The sequence below is a fragment of the Centrocercus urophasianus genome, unplaced genomic scaffold, assembly GCF_019232065.1.
Source record: "Centrocercus urophasianus isolate 14NV4802_14NV808 unplaced genomic scaffold, USGS_Curo_1.0 seq_14, whole genome shotgun sequence".
Classification (NCBI taxonomy): Eukaryota; Metazoa; Chordata; class Aves; order Galliformes; family Phasianidae; genus Centrocercus; species Centrocercus urophasianus.
This window is the reverse complement of record NW_024884586.1, coordinates 41,718,859-41,744,087: the sequence shown is the minus strand read 5'-3', so window position 1 is coordinate 41,744,087 and position 25,229 is coordinate 41,718,859. Positions and strand designations below refer to the sequence as shown.

General features: G+C 41.3%; 1 protein-coding gene across 1 annotated transcript; it reads right to left on the bottom strand.

Moving 5' to 3' along the window:
* Positions 1-2,304: 2,304 nt before the first annotated feature.
* Positions 2,305-25,229, bottom strand: YY1 (YY1 transcription factor). The gene is given in 6 exon segments (XM_042813778.1): positions 2,305-3,997; positions 4,805-4,963; positions 7,278-7,338; positions 16,344-16,506; positions 24,278-24,452; positions 24,454-25,229. Coding segments are annotated over 6 exon segments (1,263 nt in total). The 5' UTR covers positions 24,976-25,229; the 3' UTR covers positions 2,305-3,814.

Below are 25,229 nucleotides of genomic sequence, written 5' to 3'. Positions count from 1 at the left end.
GAAGAGCACTTCTGTGGAGTCTCAATGGATGAACGTTCTCCAGAAGAATATTTAGTGTCCTAAACTAGTGTTCTGACTACTTTCAGAGAAATTAAAACCTCCAAGGAAAACTGCCCAAATACAGGACTGCGAGTATAAACTTAAGTTGATTTACCTTTGGCAAAGAGAAATAAGATGGATAAGGTGAAATGACCTCACCCACTGGTAGCCATCTGGGTAGCATTTTAACATTACTCTAAAACCAACTACACACTACTGGCATTCTTCAACTTGATAGCAGATCAATTTGTAGATCAAATGAATACTGAATCTCATGTTAATACAAAGCTTTCAAGAAATCTTCATTATTTCTTTATAGTTTTAAGCAACACAGGAACATTAGTGAAGTTACTATAAACTGCTTATAATATATATACATTTTTAATGTCTTCTATATTACATGTAATATAAACTGAGTATCAAAGAACTGAATATTCAGGAATGCTCGTCATTACGAGCTGTCCTTGAGCTTATTCATCTGAACTGAGGAGAAAGACCAACCAGTTCCAGTCTTTCCAAGGCATGCACTGATGAAATCTATCCTGTGAGAACCTTAGGGCAACAGAGGACCAACTGGTAACATCTTTCACAACCACTTTAAAACATTAGTTTTATTCAAATATTTTAAAGTCCCAATACTTTTTTTTTGTCGTTAAGCATCTCTTCTTTTGCTCTTCATTCACATGTTCTATGTATAGTTGATTGACAATTTGTGACTGTGGCAAAGAAGAAAAAAAAAAGAAAGATCAGAGTGTGCTATCTCAACAGTGAACTTCTTGGTCCAAAAAGAAAATAACTAGTGCCAAGGGCAAGCATGGCCACGGTTCTTGCAAAATGCAATAAAGGAGATCTCAGTGTTGTATGTGAAGAATTTATTCACTTACCATTTCAAAGCTGTACCTGGGCTCTTCCCACTCACTTTTTAACAGTAGTCTCTAGAACTAATGAGTACCTTAGTTCCATTTGCCTCGTATTTAAAACAAGAACTATCGCTACAGGCAGAACAGACACAGCAAAGAAGTCTATTAAGTTCTACAATTAAAAAACTCAGTTCAAAAGATGGAAAGCTTCAGGAACTTATGCGCATGCGGTCTCACAGAATTTTCTCCTTCTACTTAAACTGCAGGAGAACCTGTCAAGGTAACATAAGTTTAATGGGCATGAGGGAACAGACATCTTCCGCCCCTTTAAAAACTACAGGCTGCACTCTCCCATCCCTCATACTCTCCTCTTCTTACCTGAGCTTGCTCACAAATTCATGCTATAAAGAAGGAACTTGTGGCTAGAGGCTGGCAATGGTAGTTTGTGGAGTCCACTTTGTTGTTACTCTCAAAACACTGAAAACGCACAGGAAGAGCTCTGCAATCAACTAACCCTGAAGTTTTAAGAACACAAAGTGCCAGTTACACTATAATGCATAAATAACTTACCGAAGCTGCTCACCCAAAGTTTTTATTCAATCCCAGTATGAAATTCACTAGTTAACAAAGCAAGATCTTTCATGTTCCTAAATGTTGCTCTTTAGACACAGGGAAGCCCTAAATACTTACTAATTTGAGGCTTAGATGAATTTTTTGGTGAGATGTTCTTACACAGATTCAATAGAACTAGTTACAATACAAGTTTCAGTTCCCAGCACAGCTTCAAATCAAGATTAAACGTAACTCAGTGGCAAACAAATGTAACAAGGATAAGGAACTGACACCATCAAGAAATCCCTTTACTTTGCAAGTCAGTATAATTGGTATCACTTTATGACACAGGAGAGCAGTTTCGTGCAAGACTAAAACCACATGTACTATTAAAAAAAAAAAAAAAAAAAAAAAGGTCAATTAGAACTGGACTGAACTCATTTTATTTCCTTTCAAAAAGGACAGACACTAATTTAAATGAATACAGAATTTAACTGTAACTATACAAATTTAAGAATATTATCCTGCTCAATAACTGCTTTTAAAAATATATATATACTGCCAAAGTCCTAGTGCATTCCTTATAATTAAATAGCCCACCTCTCTTCCTACCCCTGATAACCTCAGACTAGAACCACAGCGTTCAGATTAACTTAGGTACAGATGGCAATTCTCTTGCTTTTCAGTGTACTTTTGTATTATCAAGGCTTTTTTCCCCAGTCTTGGTCTCAAAATTAAGACTTACTGTGTTAGCCATGAAGTTTGACAAACCTTGTAAGAAACAAATTCAGAAAAAGATTAACAGTTTTTAGTATAAAACACGTCACATCCCTCAAAAAATAATACTTCTCAATTTGTGTACACTCCTATGTTTATTAATCTGTCACATTGTTACTGTATTATCTGCAAATTTCTAATTTTGAACACTTGAACAAACGAGTAGTAACCACTTGTAGCCCAACCTTCCAAAATCCATGAAGTTCTTTGAGAACCAAGAGTTCCTGTCCTAAAGTAAAAGGCATCCAAGCAGGTTCCAAGAAATACTCAAACAAGACAGCCAAAAGACAACGACAGCTTTCTTTTTTCTGCTGTGGCCAAGCCCTATAGTTCTCTCATGTCGCATTTAAACCTCCAGGATTCCTTGCCTAAACTAAGCACAGTGCCCATTTAGTTATTTATTGTATTGTTTCACCTACTCGCTTGCTTTCCAGGTACACTGAAATCTCACTACAGTGATGTCTCCAAATCCACCGTTCCACCAGTTAATGGAAGTCTAGATCACACAAAAGATAGAATTACAATCATCAATTATATTTCTGTATACCACCTGATGTGGCATTATGTAATTTCATCACAAATCATTGTAATTGAATGCAAAGTAAGGAAACTTGAGTTTATTTAGCTTCCAATATTGGGAAGATCAAGAGGAACTAGGATTGCTCTGGACAAAAGAAAATAGACTGTGCTTACAGATCATTTTCTGCCATATTCTTTCTTTAGGACGACTGTTTTATTGTTGCCCTTTCTATTACATGGGATGTACATATTATCAGGTGTTAATAAAAGGTCAGTGCCTGTACAATACATTCTACAACTGAGCACCACTTTCCGTAACTGAACAGGCAAAGAAATTACACTGAACACCAGCATCTGGCAGTATTTCTCCAAAAAAAGTGACTAAAATGGGTTTAAATTGATTAACACTATTAAATCACATCTAATATTTGATACTACATGATTTCATTACAGCTATACGATACAATTATACAAAATGTGTTAACATCAAAGAATACAACCAAAATTAAGATAGCAAACAAAACCTATATAACTTTTTTCTTTACAGGAAAATACTTTTGAAGTATGCATGTAACTGCCCATTCTTTTAAAGAAAATCTACCGCAAGCAAGTTATCAACCTCCAGAAAATCACACATAGCATTACTACGCATATCCCCAAAAAGTGTACAATATGCACACTTGGAATACAAAATTAAAAAAATCGTAAGCAACAGGTGAGCTTCATATTTATAAGAATGTGAAAAGTAGTCCCATTTTAGCACTGTTGTATAAAGAATCGTCTGTTTTGATGCAAGTTCACGAACCGACCCTTCTGGTCAGGGCCACACTTTACAAAACACCGTGTTCTTGAAACGGGATTACAGAGCAAGGTAGAGCATCTCAGCAATGTCACCTGAAAGTTTTTTGCTTTTTATTTACTACTTATCAAAACATGTCCTTTAGGTTTGTAGGGTTCTTTTTTTTTTAAAATTCTTTCCTAGAAACAATATACAAAGGGGAAGCGTATTTATTTTCAATTCATTCTCCTGTAAGATGGTTTGAGTTCAAGAACTTTTCCTCCAACCTTCACTGGTTGTTTTTGGCCTTAGCATGTGTTAAAATGTGAGATTTCAGGTTAGTTGATTGCGCAAACTTCTTATTGCAGCCATCAAATGGGCAAACATAGGGCCTGTCGCCAGTATGAATTCGCACATGTGTGCGTAAATTGAAGTCCAGTGAAAAACGCTTTCCACATCCTTCAAATGTACACTGTTGAAAGGAAAACACACATTCTATTAGCTAAGAAAAGTAGCACAAAGTAGAACAACATTCTGACACTGCACAAGCGTAAAAAGAGATGTTGAGCATTATGTGATTCTGTGATTATAAGCACATCTGTAGGCATCACCAGTAAACCGTGCATACAACTGAATGCTGCAAATCAAATTTCTGAAATCATTTATTTCTCCAGTGTAAATAAGTAACCAGAAACAGAGAAACAGAGAACAGCATGCTGAAGACTACGAATGCCTGAGAAGACTATTTCTGTGAGTAAGATCATATGAAGTAGGCTGGGGACCTCTGGTGGCATGATTTGATATGAATGGATGGACATTCAGTTAACTGTAATTTGAAAACTGATTGATATCTACTACTATAAATTAGTATCAGAAAACAACTGAGCAAAGAACCTTGAGAGTCAGTTGTCTACAGGACTATCACAGCACTCCTCCGATGGAGGAAGAATACATTTTCTTCATTCAGTAGTAACCGAAAACTTCATTTTTAAAGTGGGCATATATATAACTTTACATTTTTTGTAGACAATATCTTCTGCGTACAAACAAGTCATTAATTCCTATTAAAAGGCCACAGAAGTAGACAAAGGACAGCTTAAGGAGACTCTCAGTTTTAAACATCATCAGTGCTTCATGTGCTCATGTTCATTCAGTGCTTCATGTGGTCTTTGAATAAACGAACAAAAAACACACTATGCCCAAAGTGATACAGAAGTCATATTAGTTACACTTTACTCATATTCTCACAAATAAGTTGTAGTCTGGAAGTTTACAGTACCTGAAAGGGTTTCTCTCCAGTATGAACTAGTTGATGTCGCTTTAGTTTCGAGCTCTCCACAAAGGCCTTGCCACATTCTGCACATACATGTACTCGAGGGCCATGAGTGTGCAGATGCTTCCTCATAGCAGAGTTGTCCCTGAACATCTTTGTGCAGCCCTTAAAAACAACAGTGAAATTCAGTAAGCATGTAAGCTAGTACTTACAGTGGTTTTTATCTGCTTCAATAAAAGCATTTAACATGCTTTCATATTCTGAATCTTTCTTTTAAGATGGCCATGAGGAGACCCCTATCGATTATTAAAAAAAAAACACAAACAACTACACAATGAAAGCTATCATTTGTAAAGCTAAACAAACAAAAATCTATTCTCACTTAGAGTTATGAACCATGTGCACTCAAATAAACAATAGGACAGTTTCATGGAAAAGATGCAGCTCTGGAAGAAGCTAATGAATGAACTAAATAAAAGCACATTCACTTTCAGGGAAAATTAAAAAAAAAAAAAAAATCAGATAGAATGATAGTTCATGGCTATCTATGATATATCCTTTAACATGCTGTATACTGGCTACTAGAGTGATATATTTTGTAATAATATATCACAGGCAATTCTCCCGCACCAGTCTGCACTTGCACTGCTACCTCTCCCAGCTTTCCATCCTTTTCCTTCTCTGCCTTTCTCACTCCCAGGAAGAGATACGAATGTTTCCAGCACAGAATAGCTTACAAATACCACCTAGTGCACGCTTAAAGAAGACCAAACACTATCACTTTGGGATACAAAGACAACAATTGCTTAAACAGTTTAAACCCACTGGGAAACTAAATGAGGTTGAAGAATTTGAGAGTTACTGTCAACTCAACCTAAAAGAAGATATTCACTTCAACTCAGGTACAGTATCAGAGGCTCTTCATCTAGGGTACATGTTGCATTAATACAGGACTACTTCTTTTGATTCTGGACAATGCTTAAGCTAGCCGTGGCCTGGCACTCTCTTTATTCAAACTTTCTTCCAATAGAGATCTGTAATATGTTTTACAAATGTATTTCTTGCATTACCTAATGCCTCACTAACTTCCTTCAACCATTTTACACTCCATGGGTATTCCAAACAACACCCTTTTTACATAAAACTACCAACATGGCTAGGTTACAAGTTGCACAGTTCAACAATAGAACCTAAAGAAACAATCAACTGCTAGTATTCTATTCTACATGCTTTCTCTGTGGAAACTATTTCTTCAAAACTAATAACCACATTTAAACATGCTTCATTTCTTAATAAAAATGGGAAATTAACACTTTGAAGAGAAGTTCTCTCTTCAGGTACTAGAATTCAACTAATTTAAGGAGTACTTCACCAAAATAGAGACACCATGAACTTGTCTGCATTTACTTTGAAATTTCTGCATGCCCGTGACAGGAGCAATTACATCTTCTGTAATATTGTTCTTTATTTTAATCTGAAATCAAACATACAACACTAGAAAATAGAGGAGATGGAAGGATATTCTTTTTTCCTTGTTTAGATGAAGTTGAAGCTATGAAAAAGTAAATAGAAAATGAAGGCATCATTCCTCACTACTGTACAGAATAAACGTTCTTGCATCTCCACACACTGAACTTCAGTAAAAACATGACACATGAAGAATGTAAAGAACTGGAAATCAATAGAAGCATAAAGAGGAATCCAGAACTAAACGACAATTTCTTTCACTACAACTGTCAGGACGAAGCCCTCTATTCATGCTCTTGAATACGCACTATCTCCCCTGACTGTTTGCTCAGACTCGCACTATCTAGATCAGAAGTCAGCAAGATTGTATTTGTCTTTTTTTCATTACAAGCTAAGTTGGCTAACAGAAGCTCTACAGAAGCTGTGTAATGCAGTAATGCTAGATACTACCAGTTTAAGTGACTAGCAAAATTTATTCAAGACTGCGCCTTCCCCACTATCAGTAGATCAGAACTGTTATCTCCAAACCCCTCTCTCAAGACGATGCATCCCCCAGCTCTGTGGAATGCAATTCCAGTCTTCCAATCATGCTGACTTTGGCATCTGCAGCACAGATTGCTGATTCCTGATCTAGACTCCCAAATCTGTCATAGCTTCCAAGCAGATGATATATAGATCTTAGGAACGTACTTTGAACAGCTTTCAGAACATTCTTTCAAGTATGTATTCTTGGGTGGCGGGAAATCACAACAGTAAAACCAGCATGTTAGGGACTGTGCATCATGGTTACCAGAAGATTAGAGATGCACTAACCTTAAGACAAGAATTGGGAATAATACATTATTCAGTTGAAGGTTTTTAAGGAAGCTTCTAAAGAGTGACAAGTTAAATACAGTTAGCAGTGTATAATCTCTATTTACAGCAAGACATTTTACTTATTGTCAAGAGAATATCAATACAAAATTCTGGTTTACAAACTGCTACCTACTCAGAAGCTGAGCACTTCACTTACTTTGTGAGGACAAGCTATCGTACGTGGAGCATCATCTTCCTTAATTTTTCTTGGCTTCATTCTTAAAAAGAAAGGAAAAAAACATTAGTAGAAAGACACTGGTAGGCAACTCTTTTCCAATAACTGCCTTCATAATGCACACATTTGATAGTATCACGTGAACCATTAATACTCAGTTTAATGTCTTTAAAAGCCTTACAGTAACTCTAACAGCATATTTTGGTATTTGGAACTGGACCTCTTAAACAGAGAATAAAATACTTAGTACTACATTCCCTGTCCTCCAAACATGTGAAAAGATTTACATGAATTGTAACTAGGACACTTTGTTTGAAAATTCCATTTTTCTTGTGCCCAAGTGGCTTATTTACCTTCACTTCTCCACCTTGCACGAGGACATTAAAGACAGAGTAGCTTCAACAGTTTATAGAATCAAAGAATGGCTTGGACTGGAAGGAACCTTAAAGGTCAGACTGCCAACCTCTTGCCACGGGCACAGTCATCTCCCTTTAGGCCTAGGTTGCCCAAAGCCTCATCCAATCTGGCTCTGAACTTCTCCAAGGATGGAGCATCCACAGCTTTCCTGGGGGACCTGTTCCAGTGCTTCACCACCTTGTAAGAAATAATTTCTCCTTTATACCTAATCTAGAACTTATTCTCTTTAACACCATTACCCCTTGTTCTACCACTACATGTCCTTGCAGAAAGTGCCTCTCCAACTTTCTTTCAGACCCCTTTTAGTACCAGAAGGCTGGTCTAAGGTCTCTTCTCCAGAATGGACGCCTCTCTTCGCCTTCACAGAAGAGGTGCTTCAGCAGTCTGATCATCCTCATGGCCTTCTCTGGACTTGTTCCAATGGATCCATGTCCCTCATGTGCAGACAGCCCCACAGTACTCTAACTGGGGTCTCAAGAGACTGGAGTACAGGAGAATCACCTCCCTCGGCCTGCCTGTCACACTAGTAGTTTCACCACACAATACAAAAGCAGAGAAGGCAGGCAAGTTGTGGAACTTACACAGACAATATAGACATCTGTTACGACCACTGAAACTGTAACTGATATTTCTTGCAGTTACTATACACGTGGACTCCACTCTTGAAAACTGACAAGTAATCATCTATTTTATTTTGGCCACTGATAGGGATATTTACCGTTGCATAACAGATGCCAGTAGCCTCCAGTGACCATACTGGGAACCAGTAAATGAACACTTGCATAGAAATTAAGTGTTTCAAATGCAGTCATAACACTCCCTGTAGACAACAATGTTAGAATGGTCTTGCTCTAACAGCTACCTGTTTGAGAGTCCAAAAAGAGATAAGCAGAGTCTGCTGGTATCTAAGATAGTTCCAAGCCCTAGAAGTAGACCCTGAAAACAGATGTGGAATAATGGACTTCTGAGGAGAGACTTCAAAATAGTATGTGAGTTTTTAACATACATTATTAACAGTTGATCTGAAACTGGATAAAATGCAACTTCTAAATGTTCAAAACAATTCTGAAGAGCTGCAGGGAATACAAGTTAAAAGTTCTCCATTTCAACTATGTAACCATTTGTTTCCTCGAAGGTACACTCCAGGGCTGACACTCACATTCCTTGAAGAAGCACTAAAATCTGCAGTTTCATCTGCCTCATTCATGTGGACATACAGGAGAAGACAAGAATAGAGGCCATCCCGAGGCTGAACGAAGGCCTAACAAGTGAGAAGTGTTGCTCAAAATTCTTGAAGACTGGATTCAGGAATATCTCCCTTAGAACTACCAACAGTCTCCTATGATTCTGTGGGCAACCACTTGCCCCTCAGAAATAGAATCATAGAATGGCTTAGGTGGGAAGAAACTCCGAGGATCGTTAAGTCCCAACGCCCCTATCACAAGCAGGGACCCCCTCCTACAGTTTCACATCTTCCCTGTGTCGGGGGCTCCAGACCTGGACGCAGTACTCCAGCTGGGCCTCACAAAGGCAGAGTAGAGAAGAACAATCTCCTCCCTGCCCCTGCTGCCCCCCGGATGCCCTTGGCCTTGCAAGCTACAAGAGTACACTGCTGACTCATGTTCAGTTTTTTATCCACCAGAACTTCCAGGTCCTTCTCTGTAGGGTCACTCACAAGGAGTTCTTGTTCTTCCTGTATACGTATCTGAAATTACTGACCCCAGTGCAAAACCTTGTGTTTTGCTCTGTTGAACCTCATTAGGTTCAAACAGGCCCACCTTTCAGGTATACTGCAACTCCTTCCCATGCTGCAGATACAGCACAGTTCAAGCAATCATTTACGGGTTAAAGCACTTAATGATTAGTGATTTCTTTGACACATTACAAATAAATAAATAAATAAATAAATTTTAAAACCCCACCACCCTAAGATTTAGTGGCTACCATCTGTTTCTTTCTCTGAGAGAAGACACTCCTGCTGGCTCAGCATCTGCAGACTACGCTGAATATATACAATGCTAACCAAAGAACACTGTAGTCAGCTGAAAGGATTAAAAATATGTGACAAAAACATAGGAACATCATGGGGATTCAACAATCCCCTAGAAATTGGGTGTGAGGTATTTGTATTGACAAAGTTTTCTTGTGCCACTGCCAGCACCATCAATCTTGAACAGCAAGTTATTTTTGTTCCTGCAGGCCATCCTATTTATTATCTCAACCTTCCTGTAACTTTTCCTGAGATTACAGACTAGCTTACATGATCTTATGATGATATTTAATTTATATGATCCAATTGGCATACAGAAGGTTGTGCTGAGTTTAGTTTAATGTAAATAAAGTTCTGAACACTTAAAATCCAAACATGGAATGACAGTAGAGGCACTGAGCCCAAAACCTATGGCTGTGATATCAGAAACAGTAAAAACACTCCATTAATAGGCAATTCTTGCACTACTCATACATGGTGTAAGATTCCACTGACCATCGTTAGTGGAATCTGTGTGGACAATAACCTAAACAAGAACTGAAAGATATTTTCAAATGGCTTACAAAAAACATTTTGGTCTTACTTTAAGCAAACTTTCTGCAAAAGGAGACCATACTAGAACCTGGGTTGTTTATCTTAATTACACTGCTGCAGGCAGCTCTTGCTGGTGGTCAGACATTCAGATCCCACCCAGTAGAGCATCTCTACCAGATCCATCCAAGTTTTCTTAGTCTGAAACACTGATCAAAAACAGAACTCTAATACACACCACTACTTAAAACAACTGTAGATACACACATTAATACCTGGGTGGAACTAGCAAAACAGCTGCCTTTGCAGAAAGTCAATTTACATGGCAGGTCCAGAAGAATTCTCACTTCTGCTGCAAGTTTCTGTTGGCCATGCCTCGTAGGAACTTCTCAAGAATTCTTAAGAAAAACTGGAAGTGAACCTTTTGGATCATGCTGTGGGACAGTACAATTAAAGACTAAACCTCTTAAATTGTATTTAAAGCATCATAATGGGGAAGGGAGGACGGGGGCAGGACAGAAGAAGGGAACAGGTTACAAAGGTAAGCAACCTTACAACTTCAGAGAATGAGGTCCGTGAAAGCACCCTCTTACACACTCAGGAAATTGTACGAAATCACAGGTATTAAACCATTCAACCTCTCAAAACTAAGAACGTTACTCTGTCGCTACAATACGTGTGACACAATGTAACAGCTAACTACTTCCTTTCACCCACCTAGAGAACCTGAAAAAACTATCAATCTTCACAAGCATGTTGGAGATGGATACAATTGTTACAAACTGTTATGTTAAAGCACAAGCCAAAACGAACTAACAGCATAGGATTCCTGTTCCAGCACCTCCCTTTCATGCTTGTTAAACCTACGTTCTCACATCCTTTTTCCTCCTTCTGTGCATAAACCTCAACAGCATTGCTCTCTCAGGCAGCTTCTCTTCCTTGAGGTCTTTGATGACCAGCGGTAATAATTCACCTTTATAGATGACTGAGTCTCCATGAACAGAGAACGAGGAAATTGTTCTCTACCAGTGGTGTCTCTATGCTTTTGTCTGCCCTCATTCTGCCATAGCCCTTGTACTGTCCTACAGAGGCAGAAATAACAGAGTCCCTGCCTATTTGTTAGCACTGAAGGATTCTTGAAACTGGCCAGACTGGCTTTTGGATAAATAGCCACAAGAGGAGTGGCACAAGGTGTCCTAGGAATTTATCTACAATCAAAGAGCCCACAGTCAGTGTTTTAGTATGCTTTGTCCACAAATAAGCAGAAAAACCATTGTAAAATGAAACTGTTCTTGCTCACCCTAAGGTTCTGGCAGAAATAATTACTAGTTTTGATCTGCATAGCTGGAACATGTCAGTGAGAGAGTGACCCTCGCAGTGTCGTACAGAGAAAGAGATTCTCCTCCCCCAGTAAAACAGTGTGGGTAAAGTAATTGTCAGTTTACTGCCCTTTTAAGTTTCTCAGCAAGAACAAAACCAGTACAAAAGTGTATACTTTAAGAAGAGTCGACAGAAGAAGTCACATAAATCTGGGTGGCCAAAATGCTTTACCACTCTTAAGAAGGGTGTCTGATTTCAAACTCTAAGGCAGCTTCCTCTCCTTTGTTTTCTGTCCATTTTGGAAAGTGATCCGAACAAGAAAAGGCAGTTTGTATAATGGCTGTCTTTCAGAAAAGGTACTAAGAGGAGCAGAAGATAAAGCCACAGAAAGGCTAGATTTTAGCACCGAGTCTCCTTACTGTGCCAACTCCCCAGCTACACCATCCTCCCCTCTTATTTCTTTGCATTTTATTTATGTTTGTTCTCTGCTGTCTTTAGCCAGTTCAGCCACATATCTGCCAGGGGGGAAAATAATTAAATTAAAATCAGGGATGTTGGTTTTAAGTGGCTTTGGGGGAATTTCAAGACATCTTCCACATTCAGCAACTGAAAATACGGTTGCTGCTTCTCCAAGCTTTTATGATTTCTTCACACAGAATTACTTGTAATCTATTCTGACTTGGATGAAACATTTTATTTCACCTTAGGGGAATTTCAGTGTCCCAGATGAAACATATCAAAAAAGAGAGGAGTAATTACTAGGTTTCATCTCTTTCTTAGCAGAACATTCACAACTAATATCACACATTGTGATCTGACTGCCAAAGAGAAATGCACAAATTCTTTTTCACTTTCTTTCTTATTGCTCTTTTGAAGTGTGCATGAGACACATAATAGAAATGTTATTTGTAAAAGTCCTTAAGTTGCCCAACCAGGTAAAACGTATAGATTTTCTAAGAAAACTGAACACATCTCAGTGCTCTGACACAGCTTGTTTATGTGCAGCATCTTCAACAGTTTCAGAATGTATAAAAACCCTTTCAGGAAGTAGCAGTTCTAGTCGTAAGGCCCAGATTCCTGCTACACAGCTCAATGACAAATGCATCAGGGGAAAAAAAAAAAGTAAAAAAAAAAAGTAAAATAAAACAGTAGCTCAGCGGCTGAAATGCTTGCTGTGCTATGCCACCTAGCCGCTGTGCAGCAGCAGTGCCTCTTCCACATGCTCAGTTGCTGCAGTTTGGCATTCATTTACTTATTTATAAAAAGGCTGCAGTGCTACAGAAGATTTCAAGCATCCAAACACCCACAGTTCACTCCTCACTAAGGACTCACAAGTCCAGACCCCTGCCTGAAATCTGTTCATACTACAATTAAATTCTAACACAGTCACAGTTTTGAATTAGGAGGCTGCAAAGCAAGCCTTTAGCTTGTCCAAGCTTTGCCTATTCAAAGTTAACCTCAGACATTTGTTCACATAAATTAATGCAACCATCTCAGTCAACTCAACAAAAATTAAGCTGCATGGTTATACACTGAATCGAGCCTCATTTTTAGTATCTTACTTCTTCTACACATGCACTGCTTTCCCAAAAATCTTTAAGAAAACCCATCCTAAAGTAACTTATTTTTGACTACACAAAATTAACTTAGTATTAAATTCTCCTAGCCAGTTTATGCTTCTTTATATGTCCACTAAATACAGTTTTTTTTTCCTTTAAAACGTTGAACTTAAATTTAATTCAATACTTTCAGCAGAGCACATGAAACCTTCTGAGTTCTGAACTTCAGATTAAATAAGCAAAACCTTTCAGGAGTAAAAGCACACTTACTCCTAGCACCTCCAAAGTCAATTCTCATACAAGTACTAAGCTTTTTCCTCTGCTTTTGTCGTGCAAGGTTTCTAGTGATAGCTGTATGTGGTATTCAGGTAAATGTGACAATTACTAGTAGAAAAATGATTTGCACGTATTAGAGCTTGAACACCTGCTATTTGCTGAATTGAGTCCTTTCAACATGCTTCATTCCCTGTGAAAGGATCAACACCATAACAGTGTTCTAACACACCCATATGGTCAGTCTCAGCTATACACAATATTTCAGATCCAATGTACAACCGTTTTCTTTTTCATGTCACTTTCTTAAGGCAAGAGTAAGAAGTTGGTTCTGTATGTCAGAAGTTCGCATGTCAGATTCTGGAAGAGTAAATCATTGATTCTGATCAAGAAGTCAAAGGTTTTCCAAAAACATTGCATGCCTGAGGTTTTTACACATCTAGAATGAAGCTACCACTAATTTGTACAGGATTTGAGTAACTTGGGGATACTGTCAGAGGTAATGTGTTCCCAATGCCAATGTGTATTTGCCCTGTGACTAAAGTGGATCAAATTTCGTCTCCTGTACAAAGATATATGAGCAGAAAAAGTATGAGACCACACATATAAAACTCAATTTTTCCATTATCTGCTGTAAATTCTAGCTCTAGAATTCCCTAGAACATTTCACCAAGAAAAAGTGGGAATTTTACACTTCCTGCCAGGTGCCAGAGAAAGAATTCAAACCTAAAAATGCAGTACTTTTTACAATACTAAGAAGCATTCAGAAATATCTGACAGAAGCAATCTTGTAATTTCAAGACTTGGAAACCATATCAAATACTCAAACCAATCTGGAGAGTAACACCCAGCATTTGCATGAAGTCACTAGGTCAAGTTGGTTAAGCTTCATAACAGAAGACAGCTGTATGTAAGTACTTCAGTGCCTGGCAGAACCAAAGATTTCAGAACATTCTGACATACCTGAGAGCATCATTCCACGCACCAGATTGGCAAAAATGTCTATGTTTAGACTTAGAATAGTACGCACACTAAGACTAGCACGTAAATGCTTTCACAGAAAATTATATTCATCCTCTCTGCAAGTCTCAGAGGAAAATGCATTCATTCTGAGCATGATCAACAAACCAAGTAACAGCAGCAACAATAGGTGGAATCACCCACCATTTCAGATAAAATTTCTTTTTCAGTTCTTAATGACTTTTTTTTTTAAACAGTTTGCTCCAGAAGTAATGCCTCCTACTTATTTCCATGGGAACTACAACATGTACAGAAAGCACAAGAACACAATTTGATCGAACAAATTTTCAGCTAGGAAACACTATTTCTCAGCATAGCTACTAGCACTAGCTGTGCATTTTTGCCAACCATGACCAAGAGTCATGTGCTTGCTGCACTTGTAAAAATCTGCATCAATGTAGGTAACACACTGATGTTGTTGCCACTGCTGAAATGCACCACAGACTGCCTCACTGTGCTCACACCCACTGTTTGGTCTCCATAAAGATTCAGTGAGTGTTGATGATGTCAGTAGGTGCCATTTTTTCCCACATGGAGAAATGCAATGACAAAGATTTGCTTCATACACATTTCCACATGAGGTGCCATTTTGTCAGGCTATTGCAAAGAAATACAACCTAATGGAATACTGGTGGTAAAGTTTTACTTCTACTGCCATACCACCAACATTTGACTCTGGCTTTGTGAGCCAACGTAACAACATAGGAGGCATTACTTTTGGAGCAGATCTTGTAATACACATTTTCAGATAAAATAGTTTTGCACTGTTTGCACTCTGCTTCATTCTAGGAGCTTTCAATATTCACAGTTCAATGGCTTAATGACAAGAACTGAGGGAAGAGCCTGTGCCAGAGGTTCTCCAGTACATACACAGTGAGAACCAATAGAAGCAGCTTGTGAAAAGCAGCAAGATCAAACCAGGAAAGAACAGCAGACAAACCCTGTTGAGCATCAAGATCCACACTATCTGCCCAATAAAAAATTGTGTCAACAGCCCTTGTAACCTAGCAAATAGCTGAAAAACTCAGTGGCATTTCAAAAAAGAACCACATCTTTTCATGTGCCAGCTGACTTAGAAAGCAAGTGTAACATCTGAGCATCCACCTGCTTTAAGTGATAAGGCTTTGCAACAGAGCTCTGCAGACATCCAGCTAATAACAAAAGGAAAATAAGCATAATTTTATTCTTTTAACGTTGGGAAAAAAAATGATCACAGCAGCTACAGGAAGCGAGCCGCTAAGCTTAAATTTTCAGAGACAAAGCATTAATGTTGTGCATGCACTGCACAAAGCAATAAGCCTTTGGTAATTACAAGTATATGCACACAAAGAAGGCAACCCTAATGTTGCAACTGGATTTTTCCCCAGTGACCTCGCGATTGCCCTCTGGTGGCTACAGGCTGCCCACGCACTCCGAACCTCATTAAGAATGGCTGCAGAAGAGCCGCGAGCTTGGTCAGTGCTCCGTGTTGTAACACTGGCTTGGTGGCTTCACGAAATCTACTGGAAAATAAGTTATCTAGTAACTCAGGTCAACGGATTACACACATGGTTTTATAAACTAAATATTTTAGCTTAGCTTTCTTATTCTGAACAATCCAAACACTGCATCACATTTAATTTGGTCCTTTGTCACCAAAGAAGCTAAGACTAGTCACACAAAAGATGAATTCTGTCATATCAAAGATGCAGTCTATCAAGGTATTTTGGCCTTGCCTGACCTAGTGAGAACTAAAAACCAGGAATCATCTGATGAATGTAGAACCCACTTATTTTAATACATAATTCACTGCTATGTTCTGAATTTAGTTCCCTGGTTTAGAAGATTATTACACAGAGTAAGTCATATTAAATTTATCGGTTATATTTCCTAACAGATTCCTGATTAAGCCACTGGAAAGAAAACAGTTTTAGTTTGAAAATCCTTCTTCCTACTTACCTAGCAAATTCGGCCAGCTGCTTAGGGTCCGAGAGGTCAATGCCAGGTATTCCACCAGGAGGAAGCTTCTTTCCTGTCATGTACTCTGAGTAATCTGGAGGAGAATTCTCTCCAATGATCTGCTCTTCCACCACTGTTTCATGGTCAATATCTTTTTTATCATCTGAAACACACAAAATACTGAACTCAATACACACTGAAGATGAATACAGCATACTAACTATTAGGCTACATTTCAGTCCAAACTCAAAATTACTGCACACTTATAAGAGCACAGCGCTCCCATAGATTGCTACACTTACTGTAAAAAAAAAATAAAGATATCCATACACTTAACAATACAAAGAACACAGTGGGTGGGAATAACAGTGTAAGTTGCCTATCTACTTAAACACAGACAAGTAGGATCATCCAACAAGTATGTAGGCTGCATTTTAAAGATAACACACTTTTCCTGAAACAACGTATAAATATTTAAATTGCCTTAATCTCTTCAAAATTAAGCTCCACAGTGCTCACTTTAGATCACAACAGCAGCCAGCAACCAAATAAACCTAGCGGAGGAATGGCAAATACTTGCCTTCAGGGACCCCTGCCCCTCAACTGAAGTGTCATGGAGGGACAAGAAACTTTAACTAGTAACGGGCTTCACTCCCCGCCCATAAAATTGTAGCTCTTCAACACTTGCAGAGAGGCCTGAAAGAAGCAAAAAGCTCAACAGTGTGACTCTCGCCCCAGGGGGCTTCCTCCTTCAGCGGCAAAGACAGCCTAAGCCCTTTCCCCCTCTAATGTGTCAACAGCAGATAGGGATCATCCAGACCTTTGATCTACAAGTCAGTTAGAGACAGCTATTTAGTCTGCTCTAGAGCTCCTCCACTGGATTTCTGCTTACGGGCCACAAGGAAATTAGGTTGAAGACCTGCTGTTACTGTCAACCTGCATTCAGACTGCAGAATGCCTCAACACAGTTTTCTCTCTCTGCTTTTTTTTAAAAACAGAGACCTGAAAGATGCACAGAAGTCTGCAAATGGAAACATCCACATATCTCCTCCTTGCAAAGCTCACACCAGCAGGGCAGAAGACACAGCACCAGCCCACTTTCCACTCTCACTTGAGACCAAAACGCACCCATGACAATAGATGTACACAGCTGTAAGTACTCAGTAATGCCTTAACAAACTTGCCACTGCATTACTTCTCCTACTCTGAATATGGGAAGATTCTGCAAACCACTTTATGCGCAGTTTATGTATGACTTGCAAAGGTAAATTATTTGTAAAAATAACAAATTGTGATTTTACAGAAACACAAGGTGGTAGGACAGAAACACTATTTCTCCAGGCTAAAAAAGAAAAAAAAGAAAAAAAAAGAAAGACAGGAAAATGTAAGACAAGGAACAAATCAGGCAAAGCGGCTTTTGGGGATTTTTTTTTTTTTTTTTTTGTTTTTTTTTTTTGGTTTTGTTTTTAAAACAAATGCAGGAAATGACATTATTCATTGCTCAGTAACTTAAGTGAGGAAAGAGGGCAGAAGTCATAAGCAAATAAAAGAAATATACTACACAGAAATTTTTATTCAATTTGTAATGGCTGCTTTTAATCTTTGCCACTGAGCTATTTCTAGAAATGTTACTGCTAGTTTGGAGTTTAATCTGATCTACCAGATCAAATAGCAGTTCATGTATATGTTCCATAGTGAAAGAGGGAAACTGGCTTCAACATGGCAAAGACAGGAGTGTTAATAAGAAAATATCTGCAGTATTAAAAGTAAATTGACAATTGGGGCATTTTCCTTCAGTTTAATCTAGCTTTCTGTTCACCATATTACCTTTCAGTCTTCATCAGTGCTTTAAAGAAAGTAACTGAATCCACCTCAAGCAACTATTATAGGTTAAATTTTACAGCTCCAGGAGTTACAAATTCAACAATAAACCTCTCATTCAGCAACCATTTGTTCTTCTGAACCATCAGAAGGCTGAGAACAGACAGTAATGCCTACACACACATAAAGGCATTATCTAGTTCAGAAGAGAATAGTTTTTGGAAAGCTACTTGCAAAGCCTTCTCCACACTGTGAGAATGTGATCAGCTCCTTCACATCGGCCATTTCAACAGCTACCCAGAACTTCCAGTTTGACTGTTTGATGACATCTGTAACAGAAACAAGTTTTCATTTCCTGCCTCAGATCGGATGCATGAGTCAACTGGGAAATTTATAGACATTCCTTAAGATCTTCTGTCTTTCCCTTGCGTAAAGGCCCTCAATGCAACTCTGCTTTCTTCTGAGGGCCAAACTGAAAGCCAGCCAGCCACCAATACCTTCCCTTCCACAAGCCCACCAACAGAAAGCAATTCACAGCCAAACTTCTAAATGGGTTGCTGAAGTAGAACATGAAAAATTATGAAAATGTTCCCTCAGATGAAAATAAGCAGAAGTACTGCTTTATACGTTCTCGACAGTTACACAAAAAAACCACTCAAGTTTTCTTACACCAAAAAACAATGCTCTACAGCATCTACTCATCTACCCGCAGTTTTAAAAACTAAATGAACTGAAAAAGAAGTCAAAAAAAACAACACAAAACAGTTCCCTTGAAGCACAGGCTAATGACCTTCAAGACAGACCTGATCCACACCACAGGTCAAGTAAGTTATTAAAAGTAGCAGCTAACTTGAGTACTCTTAAGCATTCAAATCATCCTAGTTACTGACCATCCTATGAAGGTCCTCATACTCTCAACTCATTTAAATAAAGAAACCCAGAAGTGCTGGAAGAGGTCTGGAAAGCTTTTACCATTGTCCTCTACACAGAACTTTATCACAGGTTTAATTGTAATACACTATCAACCTTCACTAAGCAGCTCAAAGTTTGGAGGCTAAAGTCCAAGCAAACTTTCACTCAGGCTGACAAGTTAACCAATATTCTTATTGCAAACAGGACACGTTGAGTGCTCAACATTTTCTGCCTTCAGTGAAGCCCCACTGACAACTATGCCTAAGTGACTTCTCCCCCTTTCTCTCTTACAAAGCATCAAAAAAAAAAAAAAAAAAAAAAAAAAACATACAGCATACAAAGCAAAATCTGCAATTCTAGTTACACCTCTTGAGAAGTGTAGCACAAATAACGCATAGCAATTTCAGAGACCTATGTATAAATGATAGAAGAGTTATTTAGTTCAGGCTTCAAGGAGAAACAAAATTCTCTGTGATAAAAAATAATGAGCTTCTTATATGAAGAAATTTCTTACTGAAGGCAGAAAGTTATTCAATAGTTCCTTTAAAATATTAAGATGATGAAAAAAACGCACATCCTTCTGGTACCAGTGTGAAGTAACAGCTTTGCCAGTAAACTACAAAGGGTAAATATACACAGGTCACTCTGAAAGTAATGCTTTCTACTTATTTCCATAGAAATTACAATAGCTGCAAAGAGAACAAAAACACTGGTAGAGCAAATTCTCTGCTATAAAACACTGTACTTCAATGTAGTCCCCAGCATTAGCTATGCATTTTTGCCTGTGAGGAACAAGAGCAACATTCATAAAAATCTGCACCAGCAGAGGTGATCCACTGCTTCACAGCTGTTATGACTGTATCACTGCTAGGAAAATGTTGCCCACACAGTCCAACTTCCACTGTGCTTACATCCACTGACTGATCTCCATTAACATTCAACAACTGTCAATGGACGTCAGTGGGTGCCATTATTTCTGCAGTGACACACTTTTGCTTCATATGCACTTCCACGTCAGATGCCATTCTGTCAGACTGCCTCTCTGCTGCCATCCATCACACAGCAACAACATGGAATGGGATGCTGGTGGGAAGGCTGAACCTCTACTGCTGCACCACCACCATCTCCCTCTGGCATCACAGACCAACATAATAACATAGGAGGCATTATTTTCGGAGCAGCCCCCAGACTAAAAGACAACAGCTCGAATGATAAAAATAATCACCCCTGTAATCTGAAGTTAAATCAAAAGCCTTTTGTTTTTTAAGATATTAACATATTTCTTTGGTCAGTTTTGTATTGTTGTTCTTTAAAAAAAAAAAAAAACACCACAGTAAAGAGGTCCCAAAGAACCTTCTAGAAGCCCAACACAACCTTCCTGATCTTCCAGAATGGATCAACTGCCTGGGCTTTCTGGAAGATGACAAATCATTTTTAAAGCACAAACACATGCATCTTAGACTCCCCCAGCTAGAAACAGGTTACTGCAGTGGTTTAACATCTTTGCACTATGCTGCGGGTTAGGGTCGTGCTACTTCAGCCCTAAGCCTGCAGGCTATCTATGTTAACAATAAAGGTGTAAGCCAACACAAATACTTCAGATTGAAAAGCTTGACAGAGTCCATCTTTATTTAAGAAGCAGATGTGGTTACACTAGCGTATTTCTCCCTCAAATCAAACTCCAGTCGTTTGAAATTCCAGCATTTGGTGGAGCCAGAACATCAATACCACCCTCCCAAGTGCTCACATGTCTCAGAATCAGTCTTGTAAACGCAATCTCACAAAGCAATTGCCAATAACCTTCCCCTTCTCCTATTATTGTGTACCCAATACCCAGAGTCACTAAACAGGAAGACTGAAGTTGACCATGACAAAGGCACAAATACATTCCATTTCACAAGTGGTTAACATATCCACTGATAAAAGTAACCATGGGTCACAAGTTTGACATTACCATAGATACTAAGGTGGTAAGAGAAGCTATGGTTAAGTCTAAACCACTGCCAACAAAGCACACCAATTATGAAGTAACCATATTGACAACAGAAGGGTTGAGCAGTCCACTCCAGCCACATTGCTACGTGTTTCATACATCATTCCTACCCATTTCAAAAAGCATTACCAGGAGTGCTATAGTCACTTATGGACAGTGATCTAAATTTGGCACAACTGCTGCACAGGCTAACAAAGTAGCACCAAAAAACAGCCAGTAATTAAGCCACAATGCCTTCCCATGCTGCAGTGAGCAAAGTGCCCTTGTTCCCAATACAAATATCCAGGACCAGCAATATAGGACTCACTGTGATTCAGTCTTGTTTACTGTTCATCTTTTGATAAACTTTTTTGTTAAATATTTCAACCAGTCAACTAATTGAGGGTACAAGTCTTTGATTATGTCAGAATACAGAGGTAAAGCAGCCTGTATTGCCAGCCTGCTCAAAACAAAGCATGCTGGATTCTGCAGGGAAACTTCAGTAAAACCATCCTTTGGCAGGTAGGTAGTTTGTTCCAGGGATTTATTTTCCTTCCAGCTTTTCCTCTTTTGGAGTTTTTCAGGAATTCATTCCCCCTCAGAAAACACATACCGAAGCAACAGAATTCCAGCATTTAACTGTGAGCAACTCCTGATCACTTTTATACTACTCCACAAGCTGTATTAAAGGTATAAAAGTCTACCAACCAGGCTCAATAAGCTCCACACTGAGCAGGTTATTATCAAAGACTGAAACTCAGGGCAGGAGGATGTAGGGTGGGCATGCACGGAGGGAAAGCCAAGCTTTTTCTTCATATATAAAATTTGTCATATTGCTTTTGGAGAGTTTTTTTCCTCATTTCAAATCAAGTCATAATAGGTATTCTGCACCACAGATATAATTGGGCCAAACATACCAATGCAATTCAATCTCCACTACATTAGAAGTGGATATCATTCTGGCTGGGCTTGCATGGTCATGAGCACACAGAACAAAACCACTGAAATCAATATAGCTATCCTGATATAAAAGTTGCGTAAGGAGGAACAGAGTCAAGCACATTGATTATGCACATTTCAGTCAAGTAATAAATCAGCACACAGAAGCTCTAAGGAAGCATCCTATCAGGCACTCTGAATTTCAGAGCACAAATGCATGCTGGAAGCTGTCAATTGATCCCAGTGAAGTCCTGCATCCTGCCAGCTCATGAGTCATACAGCCGCTTGCATTCAGCTATTTAGACAGCTGAAATCAGACTGCATGTTTTTATTTTCTTTTGTCTTTCTTGCATGGTCAATTCTACAACAGACAGCAAGTGAATTTCATTCAGATTACAATGATACACAAAAGCATACAGTAAAGTCTGTTCCACTGAACTTTATTCAAGAAAGTCTTTACTGAATGTTTTCTGTTAATCAAAATGCAGGTAACTTTTATTGGGCTTATCAGGCTGTCAACTGAGTATATATCAGAAGGACAATACACTCTCAAACTTTTCTGTATGTACTTATGTATGCATGTATGTATTTATTTAACAAGAACAAAAGAAATCAGAATCACCATTCTTCAGCATCTTCTCAGATAAGAGAATTAGGTTATTCAATATACTTTTCTTTCAGTGCCCCACTTACTAATAAAACCAATGGTCACCCACAAACATCGCAGTCAGCATAAAAGACCACAACAGAAGTGGTCTCTGCTGGACTCTCTGAATATTAAAAAGAGCAGAAAAATTATGTTATGCAGAAGAGGTGACTGTCCTATTATTCAAGGACCACACACCCATTGAAGTGTTGCAGCAAACGATGCTATTTGGCTGCTTTTTTTCCCACCCTCAAATAATGTTAGCACAGAACTCTCCCTATAATTCTTTTTTTTTTTTTTTTTTAATATTTTTTTGTTTTTTTTTTTGTAAAAACAAAAGAGAAAGCACTAATGTAGCACAAGTAAAATTTCTACTGACAAAAACAAGAACAAAAAAAATTCCCACATGTATCTTAAAGGAATGGTCAGGAAACTGAGGCAAATGGAATCAATGGGAAGGGCTGGCGCATGTCAGGTCCATCCCCAGCCCTGCAGATACCAGGCATGTCCACAAGATTTTCTCGCCTTTGAGACACTCCCACAAAAAGCAACTCGGAAACCTCTATTCTCCCAGTGTACGGATCCCTCGCGCCTACTAAAAAGCCCATGTGGATCGTTAGACTGAACCAAGGAAAAGCTGAGCAGTGTCCGAGTGTGAGCCTGAACCCACTCCCAGCTCCGCCAGCTTAGCGCGGCCACCATCGGGTCAGCCCCGTCCTGCCGAGTAGACTCCCCATTTGCCGGTGAACCACCGGTGAACCCCGGGCTCCACCTCGGGGGTGCGGGCGGCCCCAGCCACGCGCTGCCCTCCCGGCGGCACCCCGGGATCGGGCGGAAAAGCTCCATCCCCGCCCAGCCCTGCCCTCGCCCCTGCCCGGCTCGGAGCTCCCGCGGCTCCCGGGCGCGCTCCCGAACGGTATTTCAGAGGGACGGCCGCCCCGGGGCGAGGCGAGGCGGGCGGCGCTGGGCGGGCGCTTCTCCCCCGCCCCCCTCGCCTAACGGTCACGGGCCGCAGCACACGCCTCATCCGGGGCCGCGGCCACGCTCGGCGTTGAAATTCGGCCCAATGGGGCCCCGGGTGCGCGACGGAGGCAACGCAGGGGCGGGAGGGAAAGCGGCCAGGGGGAGCCGTGAAGGCGGCGGTGACGGCGGCGGCCCGGAGCGAGAGGAAAGAAAGCGCCGGGAGGAGCGGGAGCGGCGAGGCGGGGGGAGAAGCGGCGGCGGCGGCGGCGGGGCGGGGACGGGGGGAGAGAAGCGAGGAGGCTGGGTGCGCCCCGCACCGTGCGCCCGCCCGCCCGCGCACCCCGCCTCCCCCTGCTGCAGAAACTACGCCATTGCGGCCTAGGCCTGGAGCCGGCGGCGCGCCGCTCCCTCCGCCCGCACCCCCTCAGCCGCCGCCATCTTGGCGGCCGCCGCCATCTTTCCTTCCCCCCGCCGGAGCCGGGCAGGAGCAGCGGCAGCGGCAGCGCAGACCCCGCCATCTTTTCGGGGAGCCGCCATACTTGCCCTGGCGATGAACATGGCGGCGCCCATCACACACATCAAAACATGGCCTCCCTTCAAAACAAAACCGTCCGGGCCGAGCCGGGCGGCCCCCGGCGCGGCTCAGGGCCCCAGGGAGGGAGGGGTCCGGCGCGCACTTACCCGAAGCCCACATGGTGACCGAGAACTCCCCCTCCAGGGTCTTGATCTGCACCTGCTTCTGCTCCCATTTCCTGCCGCCGCCGCCCTCGGCCCCGCCGCCGCCTCCCCCGCTCAGGTAACTCTTCTTGCTGCTCTTCTTGCCGCTGCCGCCCTTCTTCACGCGGCCTCCCCCCCCCGGCCGAGGAGGACCCGCCGCCTCCGCTCTTGCTGCCGGCGGCGGCCACGGTGACCAGGGTCTGCTCTATGTACTCGTCCTCGCCGGCGGGGGCCGGCACTGGGATGAGAATCTGGTCCTCGAAGCCGTCGTCGGCCCGCAGCCCGTCCGAGTCGTCGCCCCCCACAACCTCTTCGCGGGTCTGCACCAGGATCACCTCCTGGTGGTGGTGGTGCAGGTGGAGCTGCCCCCCGCCGCCGCCGGCCGCGCCGCCGCCCGCCCCGCTGGGGTCTCCGTCCGAGACGAGGGGCTGCAGGGCGATCATGGGCTGGTGGTGGTGGTAGTGGTGCGGCGGGTGGTGCGGGCCGCAGTCCTCGCAGCACTCGTCCTCGTCCTCCTCCTCTTCGTCCTCCTCGCCGCCCACTACGGTGGTCTCGATGGTCTCCACCGGGATGGTCTCCACCTCGATCTCGTGCAGCTCCACGATCTCGGCCGGCATCTCCGAGCCGTCGGTAGCGATGTACAGGGTGTCTCCCGAGGCCATGGCGGGGCGAGGGGGCGGCAGGGGGACAGAGCTCTCTCGGCGGCCGGCGTGGGGGCTCCTCTCCGCTCCCCTCGGCGGATGGTGGTGCTCGGGTTCCTCTCGCGTCCCTTCCTTCTCCTCCTCCTCCCCCTTCCACACAAACACCAGCTCCTCACAGCCAGCGAGAGGGAGGGAGGCAGCCAGCCGCCAAATCCCGGCTACGCTCCCTCGCGAGACTTCCGCTGCTGCCGCCGAGACGGACCCCAGCCCCGGGA